This window comes from Meles meles, chromosome 20 (assembly GCF_922984935.1).
Source record: "Meles meles chromosome 20, mMelMel3.1 paternal haplotype, whole genome shotgun sequence".
NCBI classification, from domain to species: domain Eukaryota; kingdom Metazoa; phylum Chordata; class Mammalia; order Carnivora; family Mustelidae; genus Meles; species Meles meles.
This window is the reverse complement of record NC_060085.1, coordinates 24003954-24031750: the sequence shown is the minus strand read 5'-3', so window position 1 is coordinate 24031750 and position 27797 is coordinate 24003954. Positions and strand designations below refer to the sequence as shown.

The 27797-nt window shown below is 42.8% G+C and overlaps 1 protein-coding gene across 1 annotated transcript in view; it reads right to left on the bottom strand.

Moving 5' to 3' along the window:
- Positions 1 to 27797, bottom strand: part of CACNA2D3 (calcium voltage-gated channel auxiliary subunit alpha2delta 3) — an 859411-nt gene that overhangs the window by 52446 nt on the left and 779168 nt on the right. The window contains exons 32-35 of the mRNA XM_045989865.1: positions 21691 to 21766; positions 18891 to 18943; positions 17296 to 17351; positions 8332 to 8443 (exon numbers count right to left, since the gene is read on the bottom strand). Of these exons, the coding sequence (XP_045845821.1) occupies positions 8332 to 8443; positions 17296 to 17351; positions 18891 to 18943; positions 21691 to 21766 (297 nt within the window). The remainder of the gene's footprint in view (positions 1 to 8331; positions 8444 to 17295; positions 17352 to 18890; positions 18944 to 21690; positions 21767 to 27797) is intronic.

The window sequence follows — 27797 nt, the reverse complement described above, 5'->3', positions numbered from 1 at the left end:
GGAGGGACTCTCAGCTTGTGATCTGCAGCACAGTCGGGCCACTGCTCTTTGAGCAGGGACCCCAAAAGTGGCAGATGCGAGGAGATCCCCTCCTTCCTCCTCTGGGAAGAGCGGCATGGGAGCACAGTGCAGGAATCTGCTGGGTTTGGAGACTCCAAATGGGCCGTGCACCAGAGACAGAAATGCTCCGTCACAGATCAGGTGAGCTCAGAGCGGGGCTGGAGACCAGGGACAGGGGAGGGATTCACTGCTTTTCTCCGAGGGTGCACTGAGGAGTGAGGGCCTAAAGCTCTCTGCTCCTCCAGTCAGAGATTAGGAGGCCACCATTTTCATTCCTGTCTTTCAGACTTCTAGGGAAAGTGTTCAGGGAACAAAAACTCCCAAGAGCAAACCTGAACAGATTACTTAGCCTGGCCCCTGGCAAGGGCAGGGCAATTCTGCCTTGGGCAAAGACATTTGAGAATCATGGCAACAGGCCCCTCCCCCAGGAGATCAGCTAGAACATCCAGGCAAGACCAAGCTCACTGATCAAGAAGAACAGCGGAACTTCAGAGGAGGGGAAAGCAAAGCATGGAATACATGGCTTTTTCCCCACGATTCCTTAGTGTTGCAAAGTTAATTAATTTTTTTAAATTTTATTTCTTTCTTATTCTAATTTTTAAACTTTTCCACTTTCCTCTTTTAACATTTTTTAACTAGTGTACCTTAATAATACCTTTCTAAAAAAAATCTTTTTAAACCTTCATTGTTAAAGTCATATTTTATCATTCATTGAATCTAACTTTATTTTGTGTATACATATAGGGTTTTTTCTTCTACAAAATTTTGGGATACAATTTCTTTTAATAGATCAAAAGATACCCTATCTGCCACAGGGCTTTGTTCTACCTCTACTTAAGCAAATTCTCTCCAATTTCATTTCTTTCTTTTTCCAACCAACATATCTTATCAAATCCTTTTTTTAGAATTTTTTTAAAATTTTCATCTTTACATTCATATTTCATCCCTTTATCATGTTTATCCTTATTTATATATATATATATATATAAGTTTTTCTTTCTTTAAAATTTTGGGAGGTAGTTTCTTCTAAGAGACCAAAATACACCCAAAATCAAGTGGGTGGTTCTGTTCTATTCACCATATAAATATATGGTGAATATAAATTTTTTTATTTTCTTATAATTTTTTTTAATTTTTTTAATTTTCTGTTTTTTTTCTTTTAAGCATAACAGTATTCATTGTTTTTGCACCACACCCAGTGCTCCATGCAATACGTGCCCTCCCTAATACTCACCACCTTGTTCCCCCAACCTCCCACCCCCGCCCATTCAAGACCCTCAGGTTGTTTTTCAGAGTCCATAGTCTCTCATGGTTCACTCCCCTTCCAATTTCCCTCAACTCCCTTCTCTCCATCTCCCCATGTCCTCCATGTTATTTGTTAAATTTTCTTTTTAACCCTTTCTTCTCCCCCCGATTTGGGGTTGCTTCTGAATTGGTTAGTGTATGTTTTTCTGGGGTCTTTGCTACACTTTTAGTATTTTATTCTCTCATTCATATATTTTTATCTGAATAAAATGACAAGGTGGAAAACTCACACACACAAAAAAGAACAAGAGGCAGTACCGAAGGCTAGAGACCTAGTCAATATGCACATTGGTAAATATGTCAGATGTAGAGTTCAGAAAGATGACTCTCAAGGTGCTAGCTGGGCTCGAAAAAGGCATGGAGGATATTAGAGAAACCGTGTCTGGAGAAATAAAAGTCCTTTCTGGAGAAATAAAAGAATTAAAATCTAACCAAGCTGAAATCAAAAAAGCTATTAATGAGGTAAAATGAAAAATGGAGGCTCTTACTGCTAGGATAAATGAGGCAGGAGAGAGGATTAGTGATATAGAAGACCAAATGATGGAGAATAAAGAAGCTGAGCAAAAGACACAAACAATTACTGGACCATGAGGGGAGAATTCGAGAGATAAGTGATACCATAAGATGAAACAACATTAGAATAATTGGGATTCCAGAAGAAGAAGAAAGAGAGAGGGGAGCAGAAGGTATGTTGGACCTAATTATTATAGATAATTTCCGTAAGATGGCAAGGGGAACAAGCATCAAAATCCAGGAGGTACAGAGAACCCCCTCAAAATCAATAAAAATAGGTCCACAACCCATCATCTAATAGTAGAACTTACAAGTCTTAGAGACAAAGAGAAAATCCTGAAAGCAGCTCGGGACAAGAAGTCTGTAGCATACAATAGTAAAAATATTCGATTGGCAGCAGACTTATCCACAGAGACCTGGCAGACCAGAAAGAACTGGCATGATATATTCAGAACACTAAATGAGAAAAACATGCAGCCAAGAATACTATACCCAGCTAGACTATCACTGAAAATAGAAGGAGAGATAAAAAGCTTCCAGGATAAACAAAAACTAAAAGAATTTGTAAACACCAAACCAGCCCTACAGGAAATATTGAGAGAGGTCCTCTAAGCAAAGAGACAGCCTAAAAGTAGTAGAGCAGAAAGGAACAGAGACAATATACAGTAACAGTCACCTTACAGGCAATGCAATGGCACTAAATTCATATCTTTTAATAGTCACCCTGAATGTAAATGGGCTAAATGGCCCAATCAAAAGACACAGGGTATCAGAATGGATTAAAAAAAAAAAACAAAAAACCATCAATATGCTGTCTACAAGAAATTCATTTTAGACCCAAAGACACTTCCATATTTAAACTGAGGGGATGGAAAACAATTTACTATGCTAATAGACATCAAAAGAAAGCTGGGGTGGCGATCCTGATATCAGATAAATTAGATTTTAAGTCAAAGGCTATAATAAGAGATGAGAAAGGACACTATATTATACTCAAAGGGTCTGTCTAACAAGAAGATCTAACAATTTTAAATATCTACGCCCCTAACATGGGAGCAGCCAACCATATAAACCAATTAATAACAAAATCAAAGAAACACATCAACAATAATACAATAATAGTAGGGGACTTTAACATTCCCCTCACTGAAATGGACAGATCATCAAAGCAAAAGATCAACAAGGAAATAAAGGCTTTAAATGACACACTGGACCAGATGGACATCACAGATATATTCAGAACATTCCATCCCAAAGCAACAGAACACACATTCTTCTCTAGTGCACGTGGAACATTGTCCAGAATAGATCACATCCTGGGTCACAAAGCAGGTCTCAACAGTACCAAAAGATTAGGATCATTCCCTGCGTATTTTCAGACCATAATGCTCTGAAACTAGAACTCAATAACAAGAGGAAAGTTGGAAAGAACTCAAATACATGGAGGCTAAAGAGCATCCTACTAAAGAATGAATGGGTCAACCAGGAAATTAAAGAATTGAAAAAATTCATGGAAACAAATGATAATGAAAACACAACTGTCCAAAATCTGTGGGACATAGCAAACGCAGTCCTGAGAGGAAAGTATATAGCAATACAAGCCTTTCTCAAGAAACAAGAAATGTCTCAAGTACACAACCTAACCCTACATCTAAAGGAGCTGGAAAAAGAACAGCAAAGAAAGCCTAAACCCAGCAGAAGAGAAATCATAAAGATCAGAGCTGAAATCAATGAAATAGAAACCAAAAGAACAGCAGAACAAACCAATGAAACTAAGAGCTGGTTCTTTGAATGATTTAATAAGGCTGATAAACCCCGGCCAGGTTCTTTATAGAGAAAGGACCCAAATAAATAAAATCATGAATGAAAGAGGAGAGATGACAACCAACACCAAAGAAGTACAAAAAAATATAAGAACATATTATAAGCAAATATACACCAGGAAATTTGACTATCTGGAAGAAATGGATGCATTCCTAGAGACGTATAAACTAACAAAACGGAACCAGGAAGAAATAGGAAACCTGAACAGACCCATAGCCAGTAAGGAGATAGAAGCAGTCATCAAAACCTCCCAACAAACAAAAGCCCAGGGCCAGACAGCTTCCCAGGGGAATTCTACCAAACACTTAAAGAAGAATTAATACCTATTCTCCTGAAACTGTTTCAAAAAAATAGAAATGGAAGGAAAACTTCCAAACTCATTTTATGAGGTCAGCATTACCTTAATCCCAAAACCAGACAAAGACCCCATTAAAAAAAGAGAATTACAGACCAATATCCTTGATGAACACAGATGCAAAAATTCTCACCAAAATATAAGCCAACAAGATCCAATAGTACATTAAAAGGATTATTCACCACAACCAAGTGGCATTTACTCCAGGGCTGCAAGGTTGGTTCAACATCTGCCAATCAATCAATGTGATACAATGCATTAATAAAAGAAAGAACAAGAACCATATGATACTCTCAGTAGATGCTAAAAAAGCATTTCACAAAGTACAGCATCCTTTCTTGATCAAAACTCTTCAAAGTGTAGGGATAGAGGGCACATACCTCACTATCATCAAAGCCATCTATGAAAAACCCACAGTGAATATCATTCTCAATGGAGAAAAGCTGAAAGCTTCTCCCCTAAGGTCAAGAACATGGCAGGGATGTCCATTATCACCATTGCTATTCAACATAGTACTAGAAGTGCTAGCCTCAGCAATCAGACAACAAAAAGAAATTAAAGGCATCAGAATTGGCAAAGAAGAAGTCAAACTATCACTCTCTGCAGATGATAGGATACTTTACATGGAAAACCCAAAGGACTCCACTCCAAAACTGTGAGAACTCACACAGGAATTCAGTAAAGTGTCAGGATATAAAATCAATGCATAGAAATCAGTCACATTTGGGGTGCCTGGGTGGCTCAGTGGGGTTAAAGCCTCTGCCTTCGGCTCAGATCATGGTCCCAGGCCCCTGGGATCGAGCCCCACATCGGGCTCTCTGCTCAGCGGGGAGCCGGCTTCCCCCTCTCTCTCTCTGCCTGCCTCTCTGCCTACTTGTGATCTCTGTCAAATAAATGAATAAAATCTTAAAAAAAAAAAAAAGAAAAAAATCAGTCACATTTCTATACACCAGCAACAACACAGAAGAAAGAGAAACTAAGGAGTCGATCCCATTTATAACTGCACCCAAACCATAAGACATCTAGGAATAAACCTAACCAAAGAGGCAAAGAATCTGTACAAAGAAAACTACAAAGTACTCATAAAAGAAATTGAGGAAGACACAAAGAAATGGAAAAACGTTCCATGCTCATGGATTGGAAGAACAAATATTGTGAAAATGTCTATGCTACCTAAAGCAATCTATATGTTTAATGCAATCCCTATCAAAATACCATCAATTTTTTCCCAAGAAATGGAACAAATAACCCTAAAATTTATATGGAACCAGAAGAGACCTCGAATAGCCAGAGGAATGTTGAAAAAGAAATCCAAAGTTGGTGGCATCACAATTCCAGACTTCAAGCTTTTTTACAAAGCTGTCGTTATCAAGACAGCATGGTACTGGCACAAATACAGACACCCAGATCTATGGAACAGAATAGAGAGCCCAGAAATAGACCCTCAACTCTATGGTCAACTCATCTTTGACAAAGCAGGAAAGAATGTCCAATGGAAAAAAGACAGTCTCTTCAACAAATGGTGTTGGGAAAATTGGACAGCCACATGCACAAGAATGAAACTGGATCATTTCCTTACACCACACACAAAAATAGACTCCAAATGAATGAAAGACTGCAATGTGAGAAAGGAATCCATCAAAATCCTTGAGGAGAACACAGGCAGCAACCTCTTCGACTTCAGCCACAGCAATTTCTTCCTAAAACATCACTAAAAGCAAGGAAACAAGGGCAAAAATGAACTATTGGGACTTCATCAAGATCAAAAGCTTTTGCACAGCAGAGGAAAGAGTCAGCAAAACCAAAAGACAACTGACAGAATGGGAGAAGATATTTGCAAACAACATATCAGATAAAGGGCTAGTATCTAAGGAACTTAACAAACTCAACACCCAAAGAACAAATAATCCAATCAAGGAATAGGCAGAGGACATGAATAGACACTTCTGCAAAAACGACATCCAGATGGCCTACAGACACATGAAAAAGTGCTCAACATCACTTGACATCAGGGAAAAACAAATCAAAACCACAATGAGATACCACCTCACACCAGTCAGAATGGCTAAAATTAACAAGTCAGGAAACAACAGATGCTGGAGAGGTTGTGGAGAAAGGGGAACCCTCCTACACTGTTGGTGGGAATGCAGGTTGGTGTAGCCACTCTGGAAAACAGCATGGAGGTTCCTCAGAAAGTTGAAAATAGAGCTATCTTATGACCTAACAAGCGCACTACTGAGTATTTACCCTAAAGATACAAATGTAGTGATCTGAAGGGGCAGGTGCACCCGAATGTTTATAGCAGCAATGTCCACAATAGCCAAACTATGGAAAGAACCTAGATGTCCATCAACAGATGAATGGATGAAGAAGATGTGGTATATACATACAATGGAATACTATGCAGCCATCAAAAGAAATGAACTTTTTCCATTTGCAACGACATGGATGGAACTAGAGGGTATCATGCTGAGTAAAATAAGTCAATCAGAGAAAGACAATTATCATATGATCTCCCTGATATGAGGAATTTGAGAGGCAAAGTCGGGGATTTGGGGGGTAGGGAAGGAAAAAATGAAACAAGATGGGATTGAGAGGGAGACAAACCATAAGAGACTCTTAATCTCACAAAACAAACTGAGGGTTGCTGGGGGGAGGGGGTATGGAAAGGGTGGCTGGGTTGATATTGGGGATGGTATGTGCTATGGTGAGTGCTGTGAATTGTGTAAGACTGACAATTCAAAGACCTGTACCCCTGGGGCAAATAATACATTATATGTTAATTAAAAAAAAAAAAAAGTCCGAGAGAAGCAATACACAAACTATTAAATCTAAAAGAGTATTTAGCAACTAGACACAAGATATTCAATATACAGAGTTGTTCTCATATTCTAACAATTATCAATTAGAAAATGTAGTTTTAAATGTATGCCATTTCTGATAGCAGGAAAAACTATATGTTTCAAGGTATAAATCTAACATACAAATAAAAACTCTATGAAAAGACATGTAAATAAAGAGACATACTAAGTTTATAAATGTAAAGTTCCAGTATTATACAGGATAGCAATTATCTTCAAATTAATCTATAACTTACAGCAATTTTAATCAAAACTGTATCATAATTTTTGGAAATTAACAAGCTGATTATAAAATTAATATCAAAGAGGAGAGACAAAAATTGCCATGACAACTTAGAAGAATATGGAAATGATATTTGTTCTCCTAAATGTAAAGTCATATTATAAAGCTCTAATAATTAAAGGGATATGGTATTGACATCAGTACTGACAAACCATAAAACCTGGAAACAGATCTGCATACAGATGGGAACTCACCCTATATGACACAGGTGCCATAATAAATCAATTGGGAAAAAAAAAAAAAAGACCATTCAATAAGCAGTGCTGGTTGACAGGGAACTATCTTGAAAAAGATGAAATTAGATGCTGCCTTATGGCACACAAATAAATTCAAGAGATTCAAGTCCTGAAGGTGAAAGTCAACACTGGAAGTGTTGGGAATAAAACGGTTTGAGAATACCATTATGACATGATGGCACAAACTAATTTCTTAAAGCACAAATGCGCAAATCATAGAACAGAAGAATAAATTAGACCACATTAAAATAAAAACAAAGGAAAATTTATGCATCTAAAGACATTACAAAAGATGAGGAGTCAGATGAATGATTAGAAAGACACACAAGTAAAGCATACAACTGGAAAGAAATTGCACCCAAAAACTAGAACATCAAACCAGTAAGAGTGGATTCATCACCCAACAGGCACCTGCCAACAGAAATGAAGGGGAAAGAAACCCAAATGATTAATAAAACCATTTTTAAAAAAGTCCAACATCATTAGGAATCAGGGAAATGCCTAGTAAGCAACCAAGACTCGTTCCCTAGATGTCAGATTCCAGTGATCCCTAAAGATTTGATGCCTCCAGGAAAGACACAGAAAGATTTTCCCCAACAGATGGTTGAAATGGCCAACCATCAACTGGGAAAACACCAATTAGGACTTTTTCCAACCAGCAATAAACTTAACTAAAAAACCTTGTCTATTCTAGGATGCATTCTCAAGCATTTTGAACCTTTCCCAAGTTCTAAATGATCTAACAAAGCCAAGTGATGTTTTTTCCAAGCCCGTAGAAACACCTCCTCACACAAGAGGGCCGCCATGTTTCCATCTCTCACTGTGATCGTGAGCACACGGACACATTGGCCCATAGGAGTTCTACACTGAGCAGAAAGGAGGTGGGAGGCTTACTTGGAGCAGTCTTCACAAGCAATGTTCCCTGAGGTTTCCTTGATGGTGCGCTCAGAGACAAATGCTGGATATTCAGTATCACAAGGCTCCAGGGTCTGTTTCAACTTCTGGGCTGTAGGGATAGGGGAAAAAAAAAAAAGTAAAAAAGATAAAGAACAAAGGCACAGGCCCTCTTGTGACTGGCAGCCCACAGTAACTCAGAACACAGTTCTCCTGCCGTGCTGTGATTTTTCTAGGCATAGCATAATGCATTATTTTCTAATTAGTCAAGTGATTTCATCTGCCAAGCAACTCTATAAGCTATAATTCCTCAAGCCGTTGTGTTGGCTTCATCCACTATCATTTATGCATCACAAGAATACTTTCTGGGACAACATCAGTCAACGGGTCTCTGACTTCAGACTTACTTGAACTCAGCAATAACACATATGTGTATTGGAATAAATGTATAAAATAGAAGTTACACCATATTATTTAGGGTGAGACAAAGGTCATGATACAATTGCATGGTTTTATGACAGAAACAAAATTGAAGTATGGAATAGTAAAATACGTAATGTCTTTGAACCACAGCCATAAAACTGAGCTTACTCTTATGAAGTTCCTTGTCCACGAATGCAGCTAGATAACCCTGGTACATGGATGGGTACCTAGTAGGCACTTGGTAATGTTTCGGCGGTTGAGAAAATAATGTAAATGAGTTATGTCCAGTGGGCAAGTTCCAGAAACTCTTTAAGTTTCATTTTTTTTCAATGTCTAAATTGGGGCTAATCTAGTCCCTCTAACAGAGGGTGATGTGAGAAGTAAATGAAACATTATATGTTGAGTACTTAGTAGAGTACTTGGAACATAATGAGTGCTGTGTGAATGTCAGTTAATAATAATAATAAATGGTAACAACGGTAACCAATAACAATAAGAACACCACCACTAGCATTCTAATGACACCATCTTAATACTAAAATGATGATGATGGTAGATACTGTAACATAGTGGTTAAGGGTGAAGACTGAAAGTCAGAGAAGTTTGGAGGATAAATCCCCTGCTTCATTGCTTCTGGCTAATCCTCAGTATTCTCATCTGCAAAATGGAAATGGCAAGAGTATGGGTCCTTGTCACAGGACTGGTTACTCATTAAAATCTTACCAGTAGGGGGCGCCTGGGTGGCTAAGTCGGTTAAGGATCCGACTCTTGATTTCCGCTTAGGTCATGAACTCAGTGTTCAGAGATGGAGCCCTCCATTGGGCTCTACACTGGATGGGAGCCCGTTCATGATTCTCTCTCACCCTCTCCCTCTGCCCCTCCCAATCCTCTAAAAAAAAAAAAGATCTTACCAGTAGAATGTTCACAGGTTTCCAATACCCAAACTTTATACAAAGTTTTTGGCTGATATTTTATGTGGAAATATAAATATCTACTTATAAATATAGAATATATAATTTATATTTTCAACTCCCAAAACTTGGTAGGATTTCAACAAAATGCCGTTTTGACAAAATCTCAAGTTATATTCCCAATACAGTTGGTTGGATGTCAGAAGCCCGGCGACATTTCATTTCATTCATTCATCAGAAGCCCGACAAACATTCCATGTTTTGTGAAATGGCCGTGGGGGGCTGCCGGCACTAAGTGGGCCAGCACAGGATCGCCAAGTGCGAAAGGAGTCCTTGGTAACCACCAGATATTTGTTGGCTGATCAGGAAGCCATGTTCCAAGCATGTATATTCTAACGTGACTTTTTAAAAAATAGGCTTTTCCCTAAGCGTTAATTATTCTGAGGAAATTGATTGGGGGTTTGGGGTTAAAGCATAACGCATTGTCATTTTTCTCCTCTCAAAGGAGAAGAAGGAAGTGGATTTAATCAGCTTTTTTTTTTAACGTATGACCTGTGATTTTTCAGAATCTGGTCACTGACACGAAAGGCACGATGCCCACGCCAAGGCACAGAGTTGTTCTGAGTAATGAACGGACCAGGGCAGGCCCAGCTCTGCACCAATGGCTGCATGTGCTCACTTCCACATACACGCGGGTGCAGACATGCAAACAGCCTTCACGAGACGCTAGCTCTGGAGCGTGTCACCACCCACGTGCCTGGAGCTGGACTAATCACATAGCAGCAAAGGGCACCAACTAAGGGGCACGAATCTTGCCACCGCTGTGGGACAGCAGGTGAGTTCAATCTCTTGACGCCTCCGTGTTCTCCTCTGTAAAATGGGAATAAGACGGAATAAACTCACATGGTTGTGTGAGAATCAGACGAATTAATGTCTGGCAAGCGGCTGGTGCACTGTGAGGGGCTTTTTAACCCAACACGCTTCCTGCCACACCACTACATGTTATTACGCCGAATCCTCAGAAACAGTGGGCCTTTCTGAAGCACCGCTTTTTGGTTAGAAAAGGCCAATGACTACCTCCCAGAGTCCTGCCTTCACTGCAGGGACAGCATGGGTGAGTGTCATGCTCCCAACAGCCTGGGTCCCCGACCCTGCCTGTCCCCTGTGCCCTGAGTTGCTGGCTCATGGCAAGTGTTATCACAAGCTTGCTGAATATATGAATAATTCCCCTGAAAGGCGGTTTTCAGGCAATCAAACAGACAAAGGGAATGTAAGCATCTCAGGCCCTCATGACAAATCACCTGCCTTCAGGGGGAGGTAAGGTCAGTTTTAGGAAGCCCAGGGCTAAACAGCCCCAGCACAGAGTGGGGGCACCTGGTGGAAACATCGTTCCCTTCCACTTTCTTCTCCACTGCCTCTGATTTTGTCAGGACGACATCTTTGTCGGATGCTAGGGAGTTTTCCCACCTTTATTTCTTTTTCATTATTCTTATTATTCTTTCATTTGCTCTGCCCCACCCCCCTGCCTTTTTTTTTTTTTTTTTTAAATTTGGGGAGGCCACCCATAAAGCTCAGAGCATCTGGCTACAATTTGGTCACACTTTTTATTTTCATGGTTCTTGTGTTCACAATTGACTCCTTTGAGTAGCAAGGGAGAGAGAACGACTTTGCATTGGGGAAACTTCCTTTTAATATTTAAATTATTCGAATTTCAAAAAAAGTGAGTCCCTTGAAATGAAATAAAGGTCAAGTAAAAAAACAAACGGATCACGTATGCAGACAGCACATAATAAGCTCATGTTGGTAATGGTTACATTTATTAAGAAATTGCTACATGCCAGATGCTGTTCTGCTTTACATGTATTAATTTATTTAACAGTAAAACATGACAAAATGAAGAAGAATAAACTATAAGGTGGGAATCTTTTTTTTTTTTTTTTTTGCAGGTTAGTGAATGGAGGAGGCAACTGAATGAACTGCCCAAATTCATCCAGTGAGTATGTGGCAGAGCTAGAATTTGAACTTGGGTCTTCTGGCTCCAGCACACATAAATTTAACTGCTCTGTGAAGTTCGGCCAATGAAAGGAAGGAGGAAAGGTCTTTGGGGCGGGCTGAGATAGGCAGCACACATGATTTAAACGGGCCCGATAATTGCACCATCTCTAATTGTAATTGTCTGGGCCCAGTTACTATGGAACGAGTCCAGCGCTCTCAATGGTGAGGCTCATTTGGCTCGGATCCTTCCTGGAGATGAAATTCATGTTCCCTTCGCAAGGCACCCATACTGATGTGGTGATAAACCCTGGTCGACTCTGCTTGCAACACGACTAGAGACGGGCTGCAAGTCGTCTGCTGGGCTTTTGGGCCACATGAGAATTATCGTATAAAACCATGGCCACATTTAATCTAAATAACATGGTTTATGATGAAGACCTTTCTTTGTCTGGAGCACTACGGACACCGCATATATTTGCCGTTTGTTACTGCTTATCTATGCAATTACGAACCGCTCTGGCTGCCAGGGATCTCCTGAGCGCTGTTTTAGCCACTGGGCATTTACATCACATTATCTTACAAAGGGGGACGGACTAGAGGTCAAGAAGTTCAGCTGGGCTGATTCCTTGTTGTAGGGAAAACTGGGATTCAGAAAGCAGACATGGCCTGCCTGGAGTCCCCCATAGAGACCATGGTCTCACCATGACCATCATCCACTTAAACACCAAAACTACCATCACCACCTTCACAGCCCGTACCCGCCAAGCACTCACCCCACGCCAAATCCACCACTAGGCCCTTTGCGGACGGAGTCCTCACTGCCATGCAGAGAGGAAGGCCTGGCGCTCTGCTGTCTTCACAGACGGACAAACTACAGCCCAGAGAAATTAAGTGACACTGCCCACCCCAAGTCACGTTGCCGTGAGCTCGGGAGCCCAGACCCGCTTGTGCGCGGTCACGTCGTGGGGCCACCATTCTGCACCGTCACACCGCTCTACCTCCTGTCCCGGGGAGGCCGGCGGTCCCAGGCCGAAGCCGTGACCTACCACTCACTCACAATGAAGCACCCAATGGAGCAGCCACACAATTGAATTTCTTTAATTTTCCCTTAGCAACAAATGTCCCTGATGAGAATAACTGACTGGGGTTCACAGTAATTATGGGCAGACAACTGGGAATGAGTAGAGTTGCCATTTGAAAAGCTTTCCTCTTCTTTTGTCTCTGTGAATGCACCCCCATTCATACTCGGTGCCCCCAAGCTCCATTCTTTGTGCAACTTCGCCAAAATGATACCTTTGTGATAATCAAGCAGAAATGGGCTTCCACAGTCCCCTTCATTAAGGAAATGAAGCAGATAAACAGTGTAATTATGGATTCCATTTTTAGCTAAACAAAGATGTATGTCTCAGCCCAGGGTCTTTATCTGGCGAGGGAATGGTAAAATTAGAATGAAGAAACCTTGCAAGTCAATAGTGCTGTGAAACTTTTCTTTCCTTATGCTCTGCGTCTGAGAATTTACATTTTCCTTTAACAAAGGTACCCAGCTGATAGCAGCCCCAGCCAGAGGACACGGTCCCCCATCCCCATTTGATTCTTTTCTCTATCTGTGAAATGGAAAAAGGCAGCTCTGCCCAGCAGAGGCCTACAGGCCTGAATGAGATAATCTGCATACAGCAGCCAGAACCATACAGGGTGCAAGAAGGCGGGCTGTCTTGCTCACTGCCATCTAGCTGAGCTCTTGGCTCACATCTGAGCCCATCATCCAGTAGCTGTCTGACTCATGCAGCTCAGAAAGGGTTAGTGACAAATTCCAGCAGTCCCTACCTCTCAGGGATGATGAAGGGATCTGAAGACGGTCAAGTGCCCGCACTCCGGAAATGGGAAAGCACTCACTGTATGTTAGCACATGGTGCGGTGACGACACAATCGTTTGACAAGGTCTGTCTCCAGTCTGGGGGCAGGTCTCACATCGTGGCAAAAGGGCAACATGACTTGGAATTATGTATTAAGGAACTTTTAAAAAAGCTTCTAAAACATAACGCAGAGAGCTTAAGGATCACAAGATTGCTCTTAGCTGAAATTCTGCCTGCTGTTGGTCCTGGTACAGGGGGACCGGGGTGAGGGGATGTGAAACTTCAGAATGGGGACCTTCATATATTTCTGTAAGCATCATGAGTGCAAAGACCATATCCTTCTTCTTCTTCTTTTTTTTTAAGGTTATTTATTTATTTGAGAGTGAGAGGAAAAGCACAAGAAGGGGGCGGGTCAGAGGGAGAAGCAGACTCCCCACTTAGTGGGAAGCTCAATGTGGGACTCAATCCTAGGACCCCGGGGTTATGACCTGAGCTGAAAGCACACGCTTAACAGACTGAGCCACCCAGGTGCCCCATATCCTTCTTTATTCTGCATCCCCTACCCTATCCTCTTTGGTCTTATACCAGTGTTTCCCAACAGTGGCCCTACTGACATTTTGAGTAGGATCATTCTTCGTGGCTTGGGGCTGTGTGTCCTAGGATGTTTAGCTGAACCCCTGGCTTCTACCCACTAGCTGTCAGTAGCACCCCCCCCGCCCCCCCGCCCCCCCGCCCCCCCCAGTTGTGATGACCAAAAATGTCTCCAAACATGGCAATGATCCCGGGAGAAAAAAATCCGCCCTGCCCCCTCCAATTCCCCCTGGTTGAAAACCACTGGTCTGAGCAAAGATCACAGGGACGGCAAAGTCACACCAACAAAAACTTATAAACCGATTGTCAAATCGGAAGGACCCAAATAGGAACGTGGGCAGATGCCTGCGGCAGCAGGTCACGGGGAAGGGAAGCAGGCCAGGGGGAGAACGGGGGAAACGGGGATGCGGGCTGGCATGAGAAGATGGGCCATCCTCTCGCTTACCACGGAAGCTCCACAGCCAAAGGTGGGCAGGCATATGGTTGGGAAGAGGAATGCCAAAAGGATCAGCCTGCTGCCCTCCGCACTGAATATACTCCTTCCACAGAGCCAGGGTCTCAGCCACAAAAGCCACCGAGGCCCACAGGTAAGCACCGCCCACCACGTGCGGAGCGGGGCCTCTGGGCCTTGTCTGCGCATGTGCTGTGGGTGCACCGCCTAACCCATCTCTCACACCCGTTGGGTCCGTGGTAACTTCTGTGGACCAACTGGGAAACCAGAGCCCAGAGAGATCGGAGGGAGCAGCTAGCAAGCGGCAGAGGAAGGCTGCCTGGAGAGCGCAAAGCCAGTTTGGAAGTCAAGGGGACTTGTCCCTAGCACTTCGGGCTGCAGTGAGAGCAGCCCTATGACCAACTTGTAGTTCATTCTCTTGGCCTCTTTTGATCTTCCTTCTTCCGTCCCTCCCTTTTCATCTCATCTAAACGTTTTCGTGCCTAATAGTAAAACCGTGGAGAAGCCCGTGGAATAAGAAAAGCAAACAGAAGAAGGAAGCAAGCACTCATTTGGTAGAACCCTTCTCAGCTCTCACTTTGAAATCATGTGCAGTTTTCAAACAAAGTAGGTTTGTGTTGTAGGTAGAATTTTCTTGGGGGACATAATAGTCTTCCCTTCCTAATTCATTCTTTGTTCTCTACTTATTGACTCCCCGCTGGCCATACTGATTGCTGACCCTAATTAAATCCATAACCCCTTCTGCCCCATCATTGGATGCTTTTCTGGGGTCTATACAGTTCTGTATATTGTTTATCTTGCTATATTACTTAATTTCATGAAGATTTTTGGATCCCGTTGAAAAGATCTGTTTTCAGAAACAGAATCTTGTTAAAAGGTTTTCTCTGCCTCTCTGTGGATTGGATGTCATTTATTTTGAATTGTCTCTATTATTCAGCATTTAAAGAGTTACCAGTATTTGCAGTCATCGGTTCCTTAGTGACAATCATCCTGTCCTAGAACCCTTGGCTCTGACCCCAGTTTATCTTCCTAGGCTAGATTTTCTTGAAGTGGGGTTGTGGACCTTCAAAGTAGGTCCTAACCCAACAGGAAGGAAGGGGCAAGTATGGAGCTCGCACACAGGGTCACCAGGACTGTGTGTGTGTGTGTGTGTGCGTGTGCGTGTACGTGTGTGAGCATGAGAGAGAACAGGACACAGAGATGCTGTTCCACTGGGTTCTCAGCTTTTCGGGATTGGGCCAACCCCAAACACACTTGGATTCGGTTCATTGTAATCAGAGTCCACCCAGTGCAGCTGTGTGCTTGCGAACACCTCTCTGTAGGTGTCCCTCCATGTCATCCTCTAACAAGAAATGAGGGAGTTCCTGAATTTAGACAACAGAGGCCTATTTGTAAATTATAAAGCCTTGATGACAGTGGCAATAATGGTCATACCCGACGTAAGACTAGTTAGGGTATTCAATAAGCAAAGACTGTGCACCTGCTATGTGCTGAGCAACATTAGGAGCTAAGGGATAACAGTGGCTATAAGGCATAGCTCCGGCCGTCAAGAAATTCTCAAGTGAAGCCAACGAAGGGAGACAACAGTGGCACAGAAGAGCTGGAGACGTAAATAGGTGAGCTGACTGGGACGGAAGCAAGAAGGCCATGCTGCTGACTCTTCCTGGAAGAATGGAGGGAATCCTCCCTGACCAGGATCTTAAGGGATGGGAGAGGAAATGTCAGATTGAAATATATCCAGCATCTGGGGAAGGCTAAGACAATATTCATCTACCTCTTTGAAAAAGATAATTGAAAAATAATAATAATAAAAATGGTAGCCATCTGGTCTACTGCCGGTTCCCGTCATCCCAGGTAAGAAAATGAACATGCATGAACGCACACAGGAAAGAAAGAGTAGAGCGTTATCTGAGAAACAGCGTGGGACGGAGCAGGTGGGGCAGACGGCTGTGAGATGGCCCTCATTAAAGAGCCCCGGCTTTGTAGAGCACGGGGACTTGACTAGTCGGTCAACGCTGTCAGCGCTGGTATCCTAAGTTAATTACAGCTGTCATTTTTTGAGGGCTAATTATGTTCCAGTCACCATGCTCAGCATAGAGTATGATTTATCATTAAACACACACATGATAGGAGGTAAATATTATGTGTTGTGTCTCCCATTTTGCTTACTATGGGGAAACTGAGTCTTGAAGAGATAAGCTAACTTGCCAAAGGCAAACCTGGGAGCCAGCCCTGAAATCCCTACTGATCCACCTCTGCGACTCCTACCTCTAAGAGTTCCTACTAATTACTGCTCAAATCACTGAAGGCTTTTGAGGAGGGAGAGTAATATGATTAGATTTACATTTTACGAGGATAATTATGCAAATTGATCAAACAAACAAAAAACCAGAGTGGTTATCCACTCACTCAGCCTGAAAGAGGCGATGTGTCTCCCTTATATTTTAAGCACTGCCCACGAGCTTTTTGAAGAATTCACCTGTGCAATGTTATAACCTCAAAGTCTTAGTTAAGGAAACAGGTCAAAGTGTACGTTCCACGTGGGCAGAATGAAAGTTGGAATTTTTGTGAGACTGGACGGTGCTGCCCAATCAGCACAGAGGATGCCTTTCACTGACAGAGCAGAAAAATCATCACTTTGTCCTGCGTAGTTGTATGTGAGCTCATCCTGGATGAAAAGGAGCCAGGGAACTCTAGTTTTATCACTCTGAGCTGAGAAAGAGGAATGGTGGCTGCTTACCTTTGGCTGTCATATCTGAGTGCCACCAACTGCAGAGGTTAAATTCCACCAGGAACCTAAAAAGGGGATGCAAAAGCCCAGGGTTATTTGATCATCTGCCCCCGGAACGGAACAGCGACATTCTGTTCTTTTCACCATTGCTCACTGCTTTTGAAAAAATAACACCATGATCGGAAGGCACCCAGTATGGTTGGTTCTGGGACCACTGAATTTTCGCTGGGCTTTCTCTTACTTGTGAAAGGTTATTTGATCATCAATGCCAGCCAAACCCTGACTGGGTTTCTCTAGACTCAAGGACTCTGTTGAGAAATACCCTGTTTGTCGGCAGAAATGGTTTTCCAGCTATAGTCTGAGTCTATAGTAAGAAGTCAATTTCCAAAGTGTTTCTTCTGCCTTGATGCTGAGATACAAATAGCATATTCTTTACCTGGACTATGATCTGCAGTAATAAAGGATACTTCCCAGATTTATACTGCAATGCAAACTTGTTCAGCCCTGTGTGTGTGTGTGTGTGTGTGTGTGTGTGTGTGTGTGTGTAGGCACAGATGGAACAAATTTCTCTTGACGAACTTATGCCACAATGCAATTAAAAAAAAAAATCAGGATTTCTCAATCGCTGGTAAAAAATGCAAAAGTAATATAAATCATCCTCCAAATGACTAGTGATAGATCAAAATCCCATCATTTCTCTTTTAGGCTACTACCTCAAGCAGCTCACTGTCAATCAAAATCTCACCATTGTCTGTTACTGTATTTTCTGCCTCTTATGTATATAAGAGAAATGAATTTCCATTTGTAATGTTGTGAAATTAATATAGGTTACATGAAAGCAATAAAGAAGACAATGGCTCTTCGTCAAATGGGAAGAAATCTGCCTCCAGCCCTCAGAATTGGAGCCGCAGTGGGCAAAATCAGAACCTGAGAATTCGGTACAGGTTAAACAATTTGGTTTTCATGCTCGTCTATGGAATTCCTCCCTTTTGCGGAATACAGTGTTTCTGTCATGTGTCCAGTATCTTTTCTGGGAGTCAAGCCTTTCATCTTTGTCCCATTTCAATCTGACCTAAGTCACACACATGCATCCAGCACCCTCCAAATAGGACTGTAGTTTGACAGGGTAAACAGTTAATTCACACCTGAGTAAAGCCCCCAGCCCCTGACCCACGAAATACACAAGCCCCCATTTCCTGCACAAGGCCTCCCCTCCCCCCACCCCTTGCGCATGCCAACACATCCGAAGGAACACACTGGGCAGCACTGGCAATTTGTTCTTCTGACCACAGCCCACCCAGGCTGCATTAAAAACAGCCAGACATCTATGTTAAATTTAACACTAACCACAATAAATAAATTTGGTTTGTATATTGCATGCTGTTAGTCTGCTAAGCAATGACATAAGGGCATAAGCAGTGACCATGAATAACTGAAAGATAATTTTCTGGTCTCAGCTTTCAATATTTCGAGATGTTCAGTGAGGTTATCTCAGAGCAGTCTGAGTCTAGTGGTTGTTCAAAACATGAAACACAGTCTTCCAATTCATTTTATAATACAAAAGAAAAGCAATACTATTTAAAAATGTGGCAAATTGTACTTACAAGACAAGTTCTGTCATTATCCATTTTACTGCAGCGAGGAAGGCATTATAAGGCTGAAGAGAAGAATTCAGTTCATTGAAAACAATGCATCACACATGAAATTTGTAGTTTAACTTAAGGCTTTACATAAAGACAATGTTATTCTTCAAGAGAGATTGATATCACGTTAAAAAACATTGAAGCTCTAGCTAAAAGAAGAACATGGTTGGATACTGTATCCTAAAACTAACACTTTAAAACTTTGAACTCCCCTGTAGTGAGATGTGATTTACAAGTAAAATAAACATGATCTAATACAGGGGTTATCTCTGGGAGGAAAAAGGAAGTTCAGCAAACGATGTTTAAACCTTTACCCTCCAGGGGCTAATATTTTGCAGCCTAATGCTGAGGGACTAAAATCTAACTAATTTCAAATGGTAATTCACAGATCTGCCTCTCAGAAAGGTGATTCCCTGTTCTCCATTACTGCATGTCATTCACTGAAATAAGCACAAGTTGCATATACTTGATTTTAATGTTGCCCATGAGTTATGCAGGATTTAAGCTGCCTTTTCTCCCGCAGACATATTTGGATTGGGGGGGGGGGGGGGAGAAAGACAACCATAAAAACATGTGATTTTATCCTTGCAGAAAATCCCCTTCAACTCTATAAAAGAAGGCATTGACAGCCTAATCTTTATTTTAGAATATTTTAATTTAAAAAAGCAGTTGGATTGTTTATTCTATGATATTTTCTATGTGGATAATTCAATTTCCTGAATTCTGGGAAAATAGCAGGTCTCCCCCTCCGTTGGTTCTTTGAATTTACATATGCCAGATATTCTTGTAGAAGGTGCACTTGAGAGAGGCGCTGACTTTGGGCTTTGCCAAAGTCAAAGACCTTGCCAGATGGCAGGTCCAGAAAAATCTCAGAACCTCTTGTGGTTGCCTTTAGGTTATCAGAGAACTGAAATGCCAAATCCTGGTCTCCAAAGTTATGGGTATTTAATCCTACCTTCTGAGCATTTTGATGATAAAGATGAGAACCAGGAATGGGGGGATGATCCCGTTTTAAGTAAAACAAAAACTAATTTATATACCTCTAACCATTCTCGACATTTCCCTTTCCAAGTCAGTAACTCAATGAACAAAACAACAGTAATAACAGTCTACTGGGGTTATTCTCCGCCCACACAGATTTCAGACTGGTTCTCTGGCTCTGATTTAATTGAGTGTGTCAACATCATTGCCTGAATCACAGGGCCCTCAGGATTAGATTCAGATAAGGATGTGAATTATTAACTATTTCCTAAAACCCAACGTGACCCGCCGTCCTGTGGTTCTGCCATTCTATTTCTTTCTTTTTTTTTTTTTTTTTTTTTGCCATTCTATTTCTTATTGCTTGGAAAAGAACCTTCTTTCTTTCAAAAAGACCCTGGTGGTCAGCCCCTGGGACTGTCCTGTGCCTTTGTACCTGCGGGGATGGGTAGTGACATTTCGGGAGTCCTGGGTAGTGTGGGTCCCTGGGAGGAAGGAATGAATAGAGAGATTAGGGCAGCTCTGGAGGTGGGGAGGGGCAGGCACTGGGGCAGCTCCCTCGGGGGGGTAGGTGGAGGTGAGGGGGAAGGGCACTCAAGCATTCTGTGCCAGACACTGACTCAATGTATGGGTACACAAGGGATTATGTAAATACAGGATTAAAAATTCAAATGCACATTATCATTCAGAAGGGTAAAGCCATTGAGCTTTTAAGCCTGATGATGAAAACATATCTTGGGAACACTTTAAGTCTAGAAATATTCACGCCAAGTCTAGGGAAGTTGGATTTGGGAAGGCATGTTGATTCTCACTAAAAAGCGGTATTTTTCAAAAACATTCAACTTTCACTTCCTAGCTGCCTTTCAGAGATTTTCCAGCTCCAAATCATTTCTTGCTCCCTCAGTGGAGGAGAACCACGTTAAATATTTGGCTTTTAAATAATCTGCTCTCAAGATCTTACATCTGCAAATGAGAAGGTTTGTGTTTATATTTTAAAAGCCAAAATAGCTCATAAATTTTGTGTTTCAAACCAGATTTCAGGTTAATTTTTGGAATTTGGCAAAATGATAACACGCAAAGATTGTATTTATTATACACACATGCAGGGTTACGTCGAAGTATACCGTAACTGTTTTTCCTGGGTTTTCAGGTGACGGATGGCCACACTTACATGGCTTATATATTGTAAATTATATTTTTTTAACTGGCAGTAAATTATAACAGTTAATTTCCGGCTGTCTGAAAGCCTGTCTCTAATGATACGATATCTATGTTGATATGACATCATCGTTGACATCACTGATGGAACCAGCTCCAGTGAAAATGACCCACCGAAGCTCAGCAGAACCCTGATTAGGGTAGAGAATCTAGGATCCAAATGTGAATTTGTTCTCAGATGAATCGGTTTCTTACAAAACAAAGGGAAGACTTCGATGAGCCACCCCAAATTCTCTTTTATATGAGAATCAGAGAATCGCCAAAACTTGTCCCCTTTCCTGTCCATCAGAAGGGGGCACATCTGTCCATCAAAGATGTAAGACAGACCCGCTTATCATTCATATAATCAGTGGATTTGGGTTTGAATGGAAGTGGTTTTTCTTAACCAGTAAAATCAGGAGACACTTTAAAACATTCATGTTTTAAACATTGGGTTAAACGTTGGTTAAAACATTCATGGTTTTGAAAAAGATACACTTGATTACTCCAAAGGTAAAAACATGCTCACACTCAGAGGCAGATAGAAACGTGTCCCTGTCTTTTTGGGTGACTGCACCGTACTTACATCCAGTAGCCTGCTGGCACCATCACTGCTGTCCTTGTTGGCCCTGCACATGGCTTGATAGTCATAAAGGGTGATTCTATAAGAAAGAATAGAAAGGAGGATCACTAAATGGGAAGCTACGGGAGAACCAGCATGGTGAACGGTCACCGTACCACCACCAGGTACAGCAGTGACAAACACAAACAAATGCAGGCCTAATAAAGATGACAAATGAGGAACATGCAAAGTCTAGGACTGGAGACATGGCCAGGTCACACTTGGCCAGGTCACACTTGGAACCTGCAGAGCCAAGGGAGTAAAGGTATTGGGATTAGGTAAGGAGAGAGGGATGGAAGCCCACCAGCTTGATGAAGCAATCATTTTGGTTTAAACAAGGTTGATGTGCATTGATGAGGATACTCCAGAGGGACGTTGCTGTTCTGAACTGGATTCTGGGCCCTGTAGGGAGTTTGCTTGGGCTGTCTCCAAGAGAGGAGCTGGGAAGGGCCATTTTGAGTTCAGAATTGGCAGGATCTGCTCTCTCTCAAGCACTAGGAAACAACCCTACACCAAGATCAGCCCGACACTTTGACAATTTTTTGGAAATCAGTTGGCTTATCAGTGGTAATCCCCACTCCCAACTACCACCACCATCACGGTGACTATATTTTTGCTTTTGAAAACAGTGCCACTTATAAAACAAGAAAATGGATATGTTTTATGTCTCTACTGGGGTTGAAAGTAGAGCTCTCATTTCCAATTACAACCTTTACTCAATGGCCAAGACATTTCACTTTATAATTGTTGCAGATATTTTAATATTCATCAACAATTTTACAGAGAATAGAGAATGGTAGCCAGTTAAGGATTCTAGAAGGAGCAAACACCTTATCCCAGAGGCAGCATGCCTTCCATCCTCCCACCAGCTCCCCTTCCCATTACTCTGGCACCCCAAAGAAGAGGCACTTGAAGTCTGGTCTGAATTATGCAACTACCAGATGACCTGTTAATGCTGAGATACATGAATTCCTAAAGGACTGCAAGGAATTCTCTCTGAAGGAATTCCTTTCTAGAATAATACAGTGCTTAGCCTGGAGCATACTTCATGTGGGGCTGATGATAGACACTAGAATAAAAGTTCCATGCAGCAGGACTGGTGTTGGTCCCCGAGCATTAGCCCAACATCCAGCATGAAGAAAGCATTCGGCTTCCAAAAGTTGAATGCATGAATGATTGCCTGATTGCCTGAGTCTTGACAGGAAGATGTCACAACTAGACAGAAGAGGTCAAATTCAAATAAGCGGTGAAGACCTTCTCCTCTGGACAATAAGCTAGAGGCATCACACAAACAGACTGAACAAAGAACCATCTACAGGCACCAAGTAGAAAACTAACCATGCTTGACCAGGTCAAGATGGACACCAGCTCCTAACCAGAACCATGTAGGTGACTTCGGCAGCAGAGCCCATGAGGGTCCCAGTGGTCACATGATCTCCCAGCAAATCCCCAAAGCCTCTCCCTCATCAGAACATTTCTTCTGGTCTCATTCACTGTCCTCTGGCTTTTTTCTTCCTGGCAGATGCCAGGAGAATCTGAGTTTATTGAGACAGAAACGAAGCCCATGAACCAGCCAAGCATCTGGCTCAGGGAAGTCCCCAAACAAATTTCCACTGAAATGCTCATCATTGGCATAGCCCTGCTGCTACCCCAGCCATGGAACCAACTGGAGACCGCACAGGACAACTCTATTTGGTCCCGGACTGCCCCACCACACCAGTCTCCACCTCATCCAGGGGATTTCTGTATGTGCCCCTGAAAGGGCTTTCTAGGACTTGACAAGAATTGTGATTGGCTCTGTACTTTTCATACTGCTCAACTCTGTCTCCACAGCTGGAATGTGGGCCAGAGCGTGGTGAGAGGTGGATTGGTTGAGTGGAACGTGCCTGTGCTTAGAGTAGTGCAGATGTGGATATGGCCTTGGTTTGGATGGTTATTATCCAGGTGCCATTATCTAGGGTGCATTCTTGTTGTTGTTATTGTTGTTTTTTTTTTTTTTTTAAGATTTTATTTATTTATTTATTTGAGAGAGAATGCATGCACAAGCAGGGGGAGGGCAGGGGTAGAGGAAGGAGTCTGGTGCTTGACACGGGGCTCGATCCCAGGTCCCTGAGATCATGACCTGAGTTGAAATAGGACGCTTAACCGACTGAGCCACCCAGGCACCCCTCGAGGGTATAATCTTGAGCAAGATGCTAACCCTCTTCTGAAATTTCATTTTCTCCCTTGTAAAATGACTCACAAAGATGTCCTAAGATTTAAATAATCAGACATGGAAATATACTGAAATACACCATGTAGCATGTTGACTTTTTTATGATTCTTACAACAGAAAGCCTCATTTTGTTCTTTGTTGGAGTTTGGGATCTCCAAGCTACCCCATTCCCAAGGCCTCAAGTGACTGGTCGTGTGGCCTCGATAGCAGCATCTTCGAGGCCAGTTAGGAGCCAGTTAGAAGCTCCATCCTAACTCGTCCACTTATTACAGTGGTTCTGTTTGTTTTGTTTTACTCTTTGGGCACCCCAGTTTCCTCTGTAATATGGTGAGAAAATTAGCTACATTATGGGATGGTTGTGGGATTACCGGAGGTTACATACGTATCACACTTAGCAAAGGATCTGGTCCAGAGGAAGCTTTCAACAGAAGGCAGGGTTGCCGTGGCTGTTAGAATTTATTAGTCTGGTTTTCATTGTCATTATTAATTAATGGGGGTCATGTTTAACGCAATGGGAACTGACTCAGCTTTATCCAGCTGGCTGGAGAATGGACAGGCCTCCTGATTTTCTTAGCTTATTGGCACAAAGGATGCAGCGTAAAATTCACGTCTGTTACTGCGGTACAAGACACCTTCAGGAATCGCACTGGGGTTACGGAGTCGTGATGCGGGAACTTCTGTCCATGGGCTTCAGAGCTGAGGACCGTGATAATAAGAGCTCACGTCTTCTGAGCTCTATTTAGCAACCGTGAGCAAGGGACTCCTGGAAGCAAATCCCTACCAGATAGATTCTAATCATCCCCATTTCACAGAGGGCCAAACTGAGTCTTAGCCAGCCTCCACAGTGCGTCGGAGTTCACACTCCTAACCAACGGCAGAGCCAGAATTCCAGGAATCCCCCTCACTCTGCCTTCTGCTCAGGAGCAGGCTCTGCCAGATTCTGGGAAATGCTTAGAATCCCGTCCCATGCCCCATCCCAGTCTCACTGGAATGTCACAGAAAATGCTGCCTAAGATAAGGTCTCATAGCCCAAGTCCTGAATCAGCTTTCAAGTCTGTGGTCAATGGGCCAGGAGGGACCAGCTGGCCGGGCCAGTGAGAGCCCCTCAACAGTCACCCTCCCCAGAAAGCTCAGGATTCTCCTGAGACCATCTTCAAAGGCTGGAGTTTACACCATGAGGCCAAACTCAACGGCTGTGGGGCAGCCTCCCGGCCAGGGATCCTGCCTTTCATTTCCCAAGGAAGCTTTCCTGATCCCGTTGCCATCAAGGAGGTTAGAGAACAAGCCTTCCCTGTCTTCTCCACGCTTAGACAGCTTTAACTAGATGTTGCAGAAAGAGAGACTTCTAGATTATTACCCTTTTTGAAGTGATTTTGTTACTGTTTTAAATAACTCCATTTTGTGGCTACCTGTATCCTGTTTGGTTGATTATAGTTAAAGAACATGATAATTGCCTGCTTTCATTCGGCTCTAAAATAAGCCCCGAGCCACATGCCCGGCCCAAGACTGGTGCAGCACGGCTGCCCTCAGCAGTGGGAGTTTATCCTTATTACAGATAACATGGCTTAATCCCCATGACATCCCCACCAGGCCACTCCAGCCGCAGCCTGCCGCTGAGAACTTATCATTAACATCTCCGCTCCCCAGACGGGTCTCTTTGAAACTGACGGAAGGCAGATACAGTGAGGAGAAACTCAAAGTGCTGAAAAGAAAACCTAGACAGCCCGGTGTGCCCCGCAGACAACAGGCCCAGGACACTGGGACTTGCGGATAGTGATTCTACTGATTCTGTGCTTTTCCAATGAGACAAAAGTCATGACCAAGAAAAATATTTCTTCTAAGAATTAGAAGGTTCAATTTCAAAGGCATGAGCTCAGCTCGTTTCGACTTGTAACGGCGGGGACCAGCATTTATTAAACACCTACTGTGTGCCCACGAGGCCAGGTCCTTTCCCTACAATGATTCACTGGATGAGGGCTGGCTAAGCAATTTGCCCAAAACCAATCTTGAAACTGCTTGTTGTTTGCAAATACAGTCCTAAAAACGGGACAGGGAGGCATTTGATGCAGAAACTCACCATGGGACATATTTAAGCGTTTTTGAATCTACAAGTACGAGAAGTAAAGTGACTCACTAGGGTAATATGTAAAAATACGTATTCTTTGTTGAGCTATAAAATGTACTCTCTGCGGGCAGCTTTCAACTTGCAAGTGATAGGACAGGGCCTGGGAACACAGAAAATTCTTACCAAAGCCACTGTCATGATAGGAAGCCTTACTCGTTCTTACATCTCAGAAAACCAAGAGAGGGGAGAGCCCAGTCTGTTGATCTGAGTGTTAACAGATGATCCAAAAGGTGCTATCCCTTTTCTCCTTTTCACACTGGTGGCCATGTCATCCCAGAGCAGCTTCTCACAGAGACAGTACCGCCCTTCAGGGTCAGCCCAGCACAAAGAATACAGGAGAGATGCTGAATTTACATGATCCTGGCCCTGCCGCCTTTGAGCCCCTGCCTGGGAATCCCTGGTACAAATTTCGTGAATGAGAATTTAGCAGAGAAGAAGTGCCATGTGGCCACACACAAGGTCCTGGGGCCACCGGGGGTCTAGTGCAGAACCCTGAGGAGTGAGCCTTGGGAAAAAGTCTCCCTCACCGTATACTTGAAGCACCAAATGCTTTTCATCAGCAGGTGCTGATAATATAAAACAAAGCAAAGTTCCAGAGAGTGGTCATGTCAGCATCTCACCCTGGTAATAAAAGCAGTAACAATAATAACCAATTACTTTCTGCCAGCATGCTGGCATTAGCTCTTGTGTCCAGGGCACGGTTACATGTTATAGGAAAAGAAATAGGCTCAGAAGGTGAAATCACTGCTCCAAGGTTATTACAGCCCTGAGTGGACCGGCTGCTTGAATCCCAAGGCTAAGGATAATATGCTTGCACGGGGGTAAGAGCACCTAGCCGGCAGTCTATTTGTCTGTTCACCTGCCCCTTCCACAAAAAGGAGCTCAACTGAAGGGGAAAATGGAATCTTGATTAATGCCACATAGAAAAGATTAAATTTCTTTTGCCTCTTTGTTTGAGGAAGAAATAGAAGGAAACGGTGGGATTCTGCTTGGGGAATGAGTTCATGCAAAACCCATTTGAGACAAGAAACCTGGATGCTGGGGGAGCTTCCCTGGGCTCTGCCAAGTTCATGTCTACATTTCACAGCACTGTACCACGACAATGCCTATGCAGGGCTCAACATGGTGCAAGGCATGTAACTGAGGCTCGGCGTGTCAGTACCTAGGGAAGCTGGTGTTGCTGGCGCCATTATTGCTATTTGTCACCCCCACGGGTGTTATTGAGTGTTCCTGCTTGTGCTGCTTGGGGTCCAGCATCAGGGACAGATGGGGTAGTCGGTGCCTATGACCATTTGTGTTCAGGACTGCAATGGGCAGGTGGGGTGTAGGGGGAACTGGGTGTTGTGAACACAGCCCTATCTCTAGAAGTTTTTCCAAGGGGATATCACAGGAAATCAGATTCAATATTTAGAGGACATGTGTGTTCTGAAGCCAGCAGGCATCCTGGATGTAGCAGAGATTACTATAGTCTCCCAAAGTCCATTTTCCTCCTCTGCCAAGCAGAACACTGACTTTTTGATATGCACATTTCCCAGGCTCCTTTGTAGCTAGGAGAGGCTGTGTGATGAAGCAGAAATATTGTATGGGACTAAACACTTGAATAAATAAATCTTAATTTGCTTTAATAAATCAATAAAATTACTTATTAAAATAAATTTCAATCAAGAAATTTTAATTGGACTTTTTTGGACCTCCCTGGATCCTCCTCCTTCTGCCAGCCTAGACAGCAGA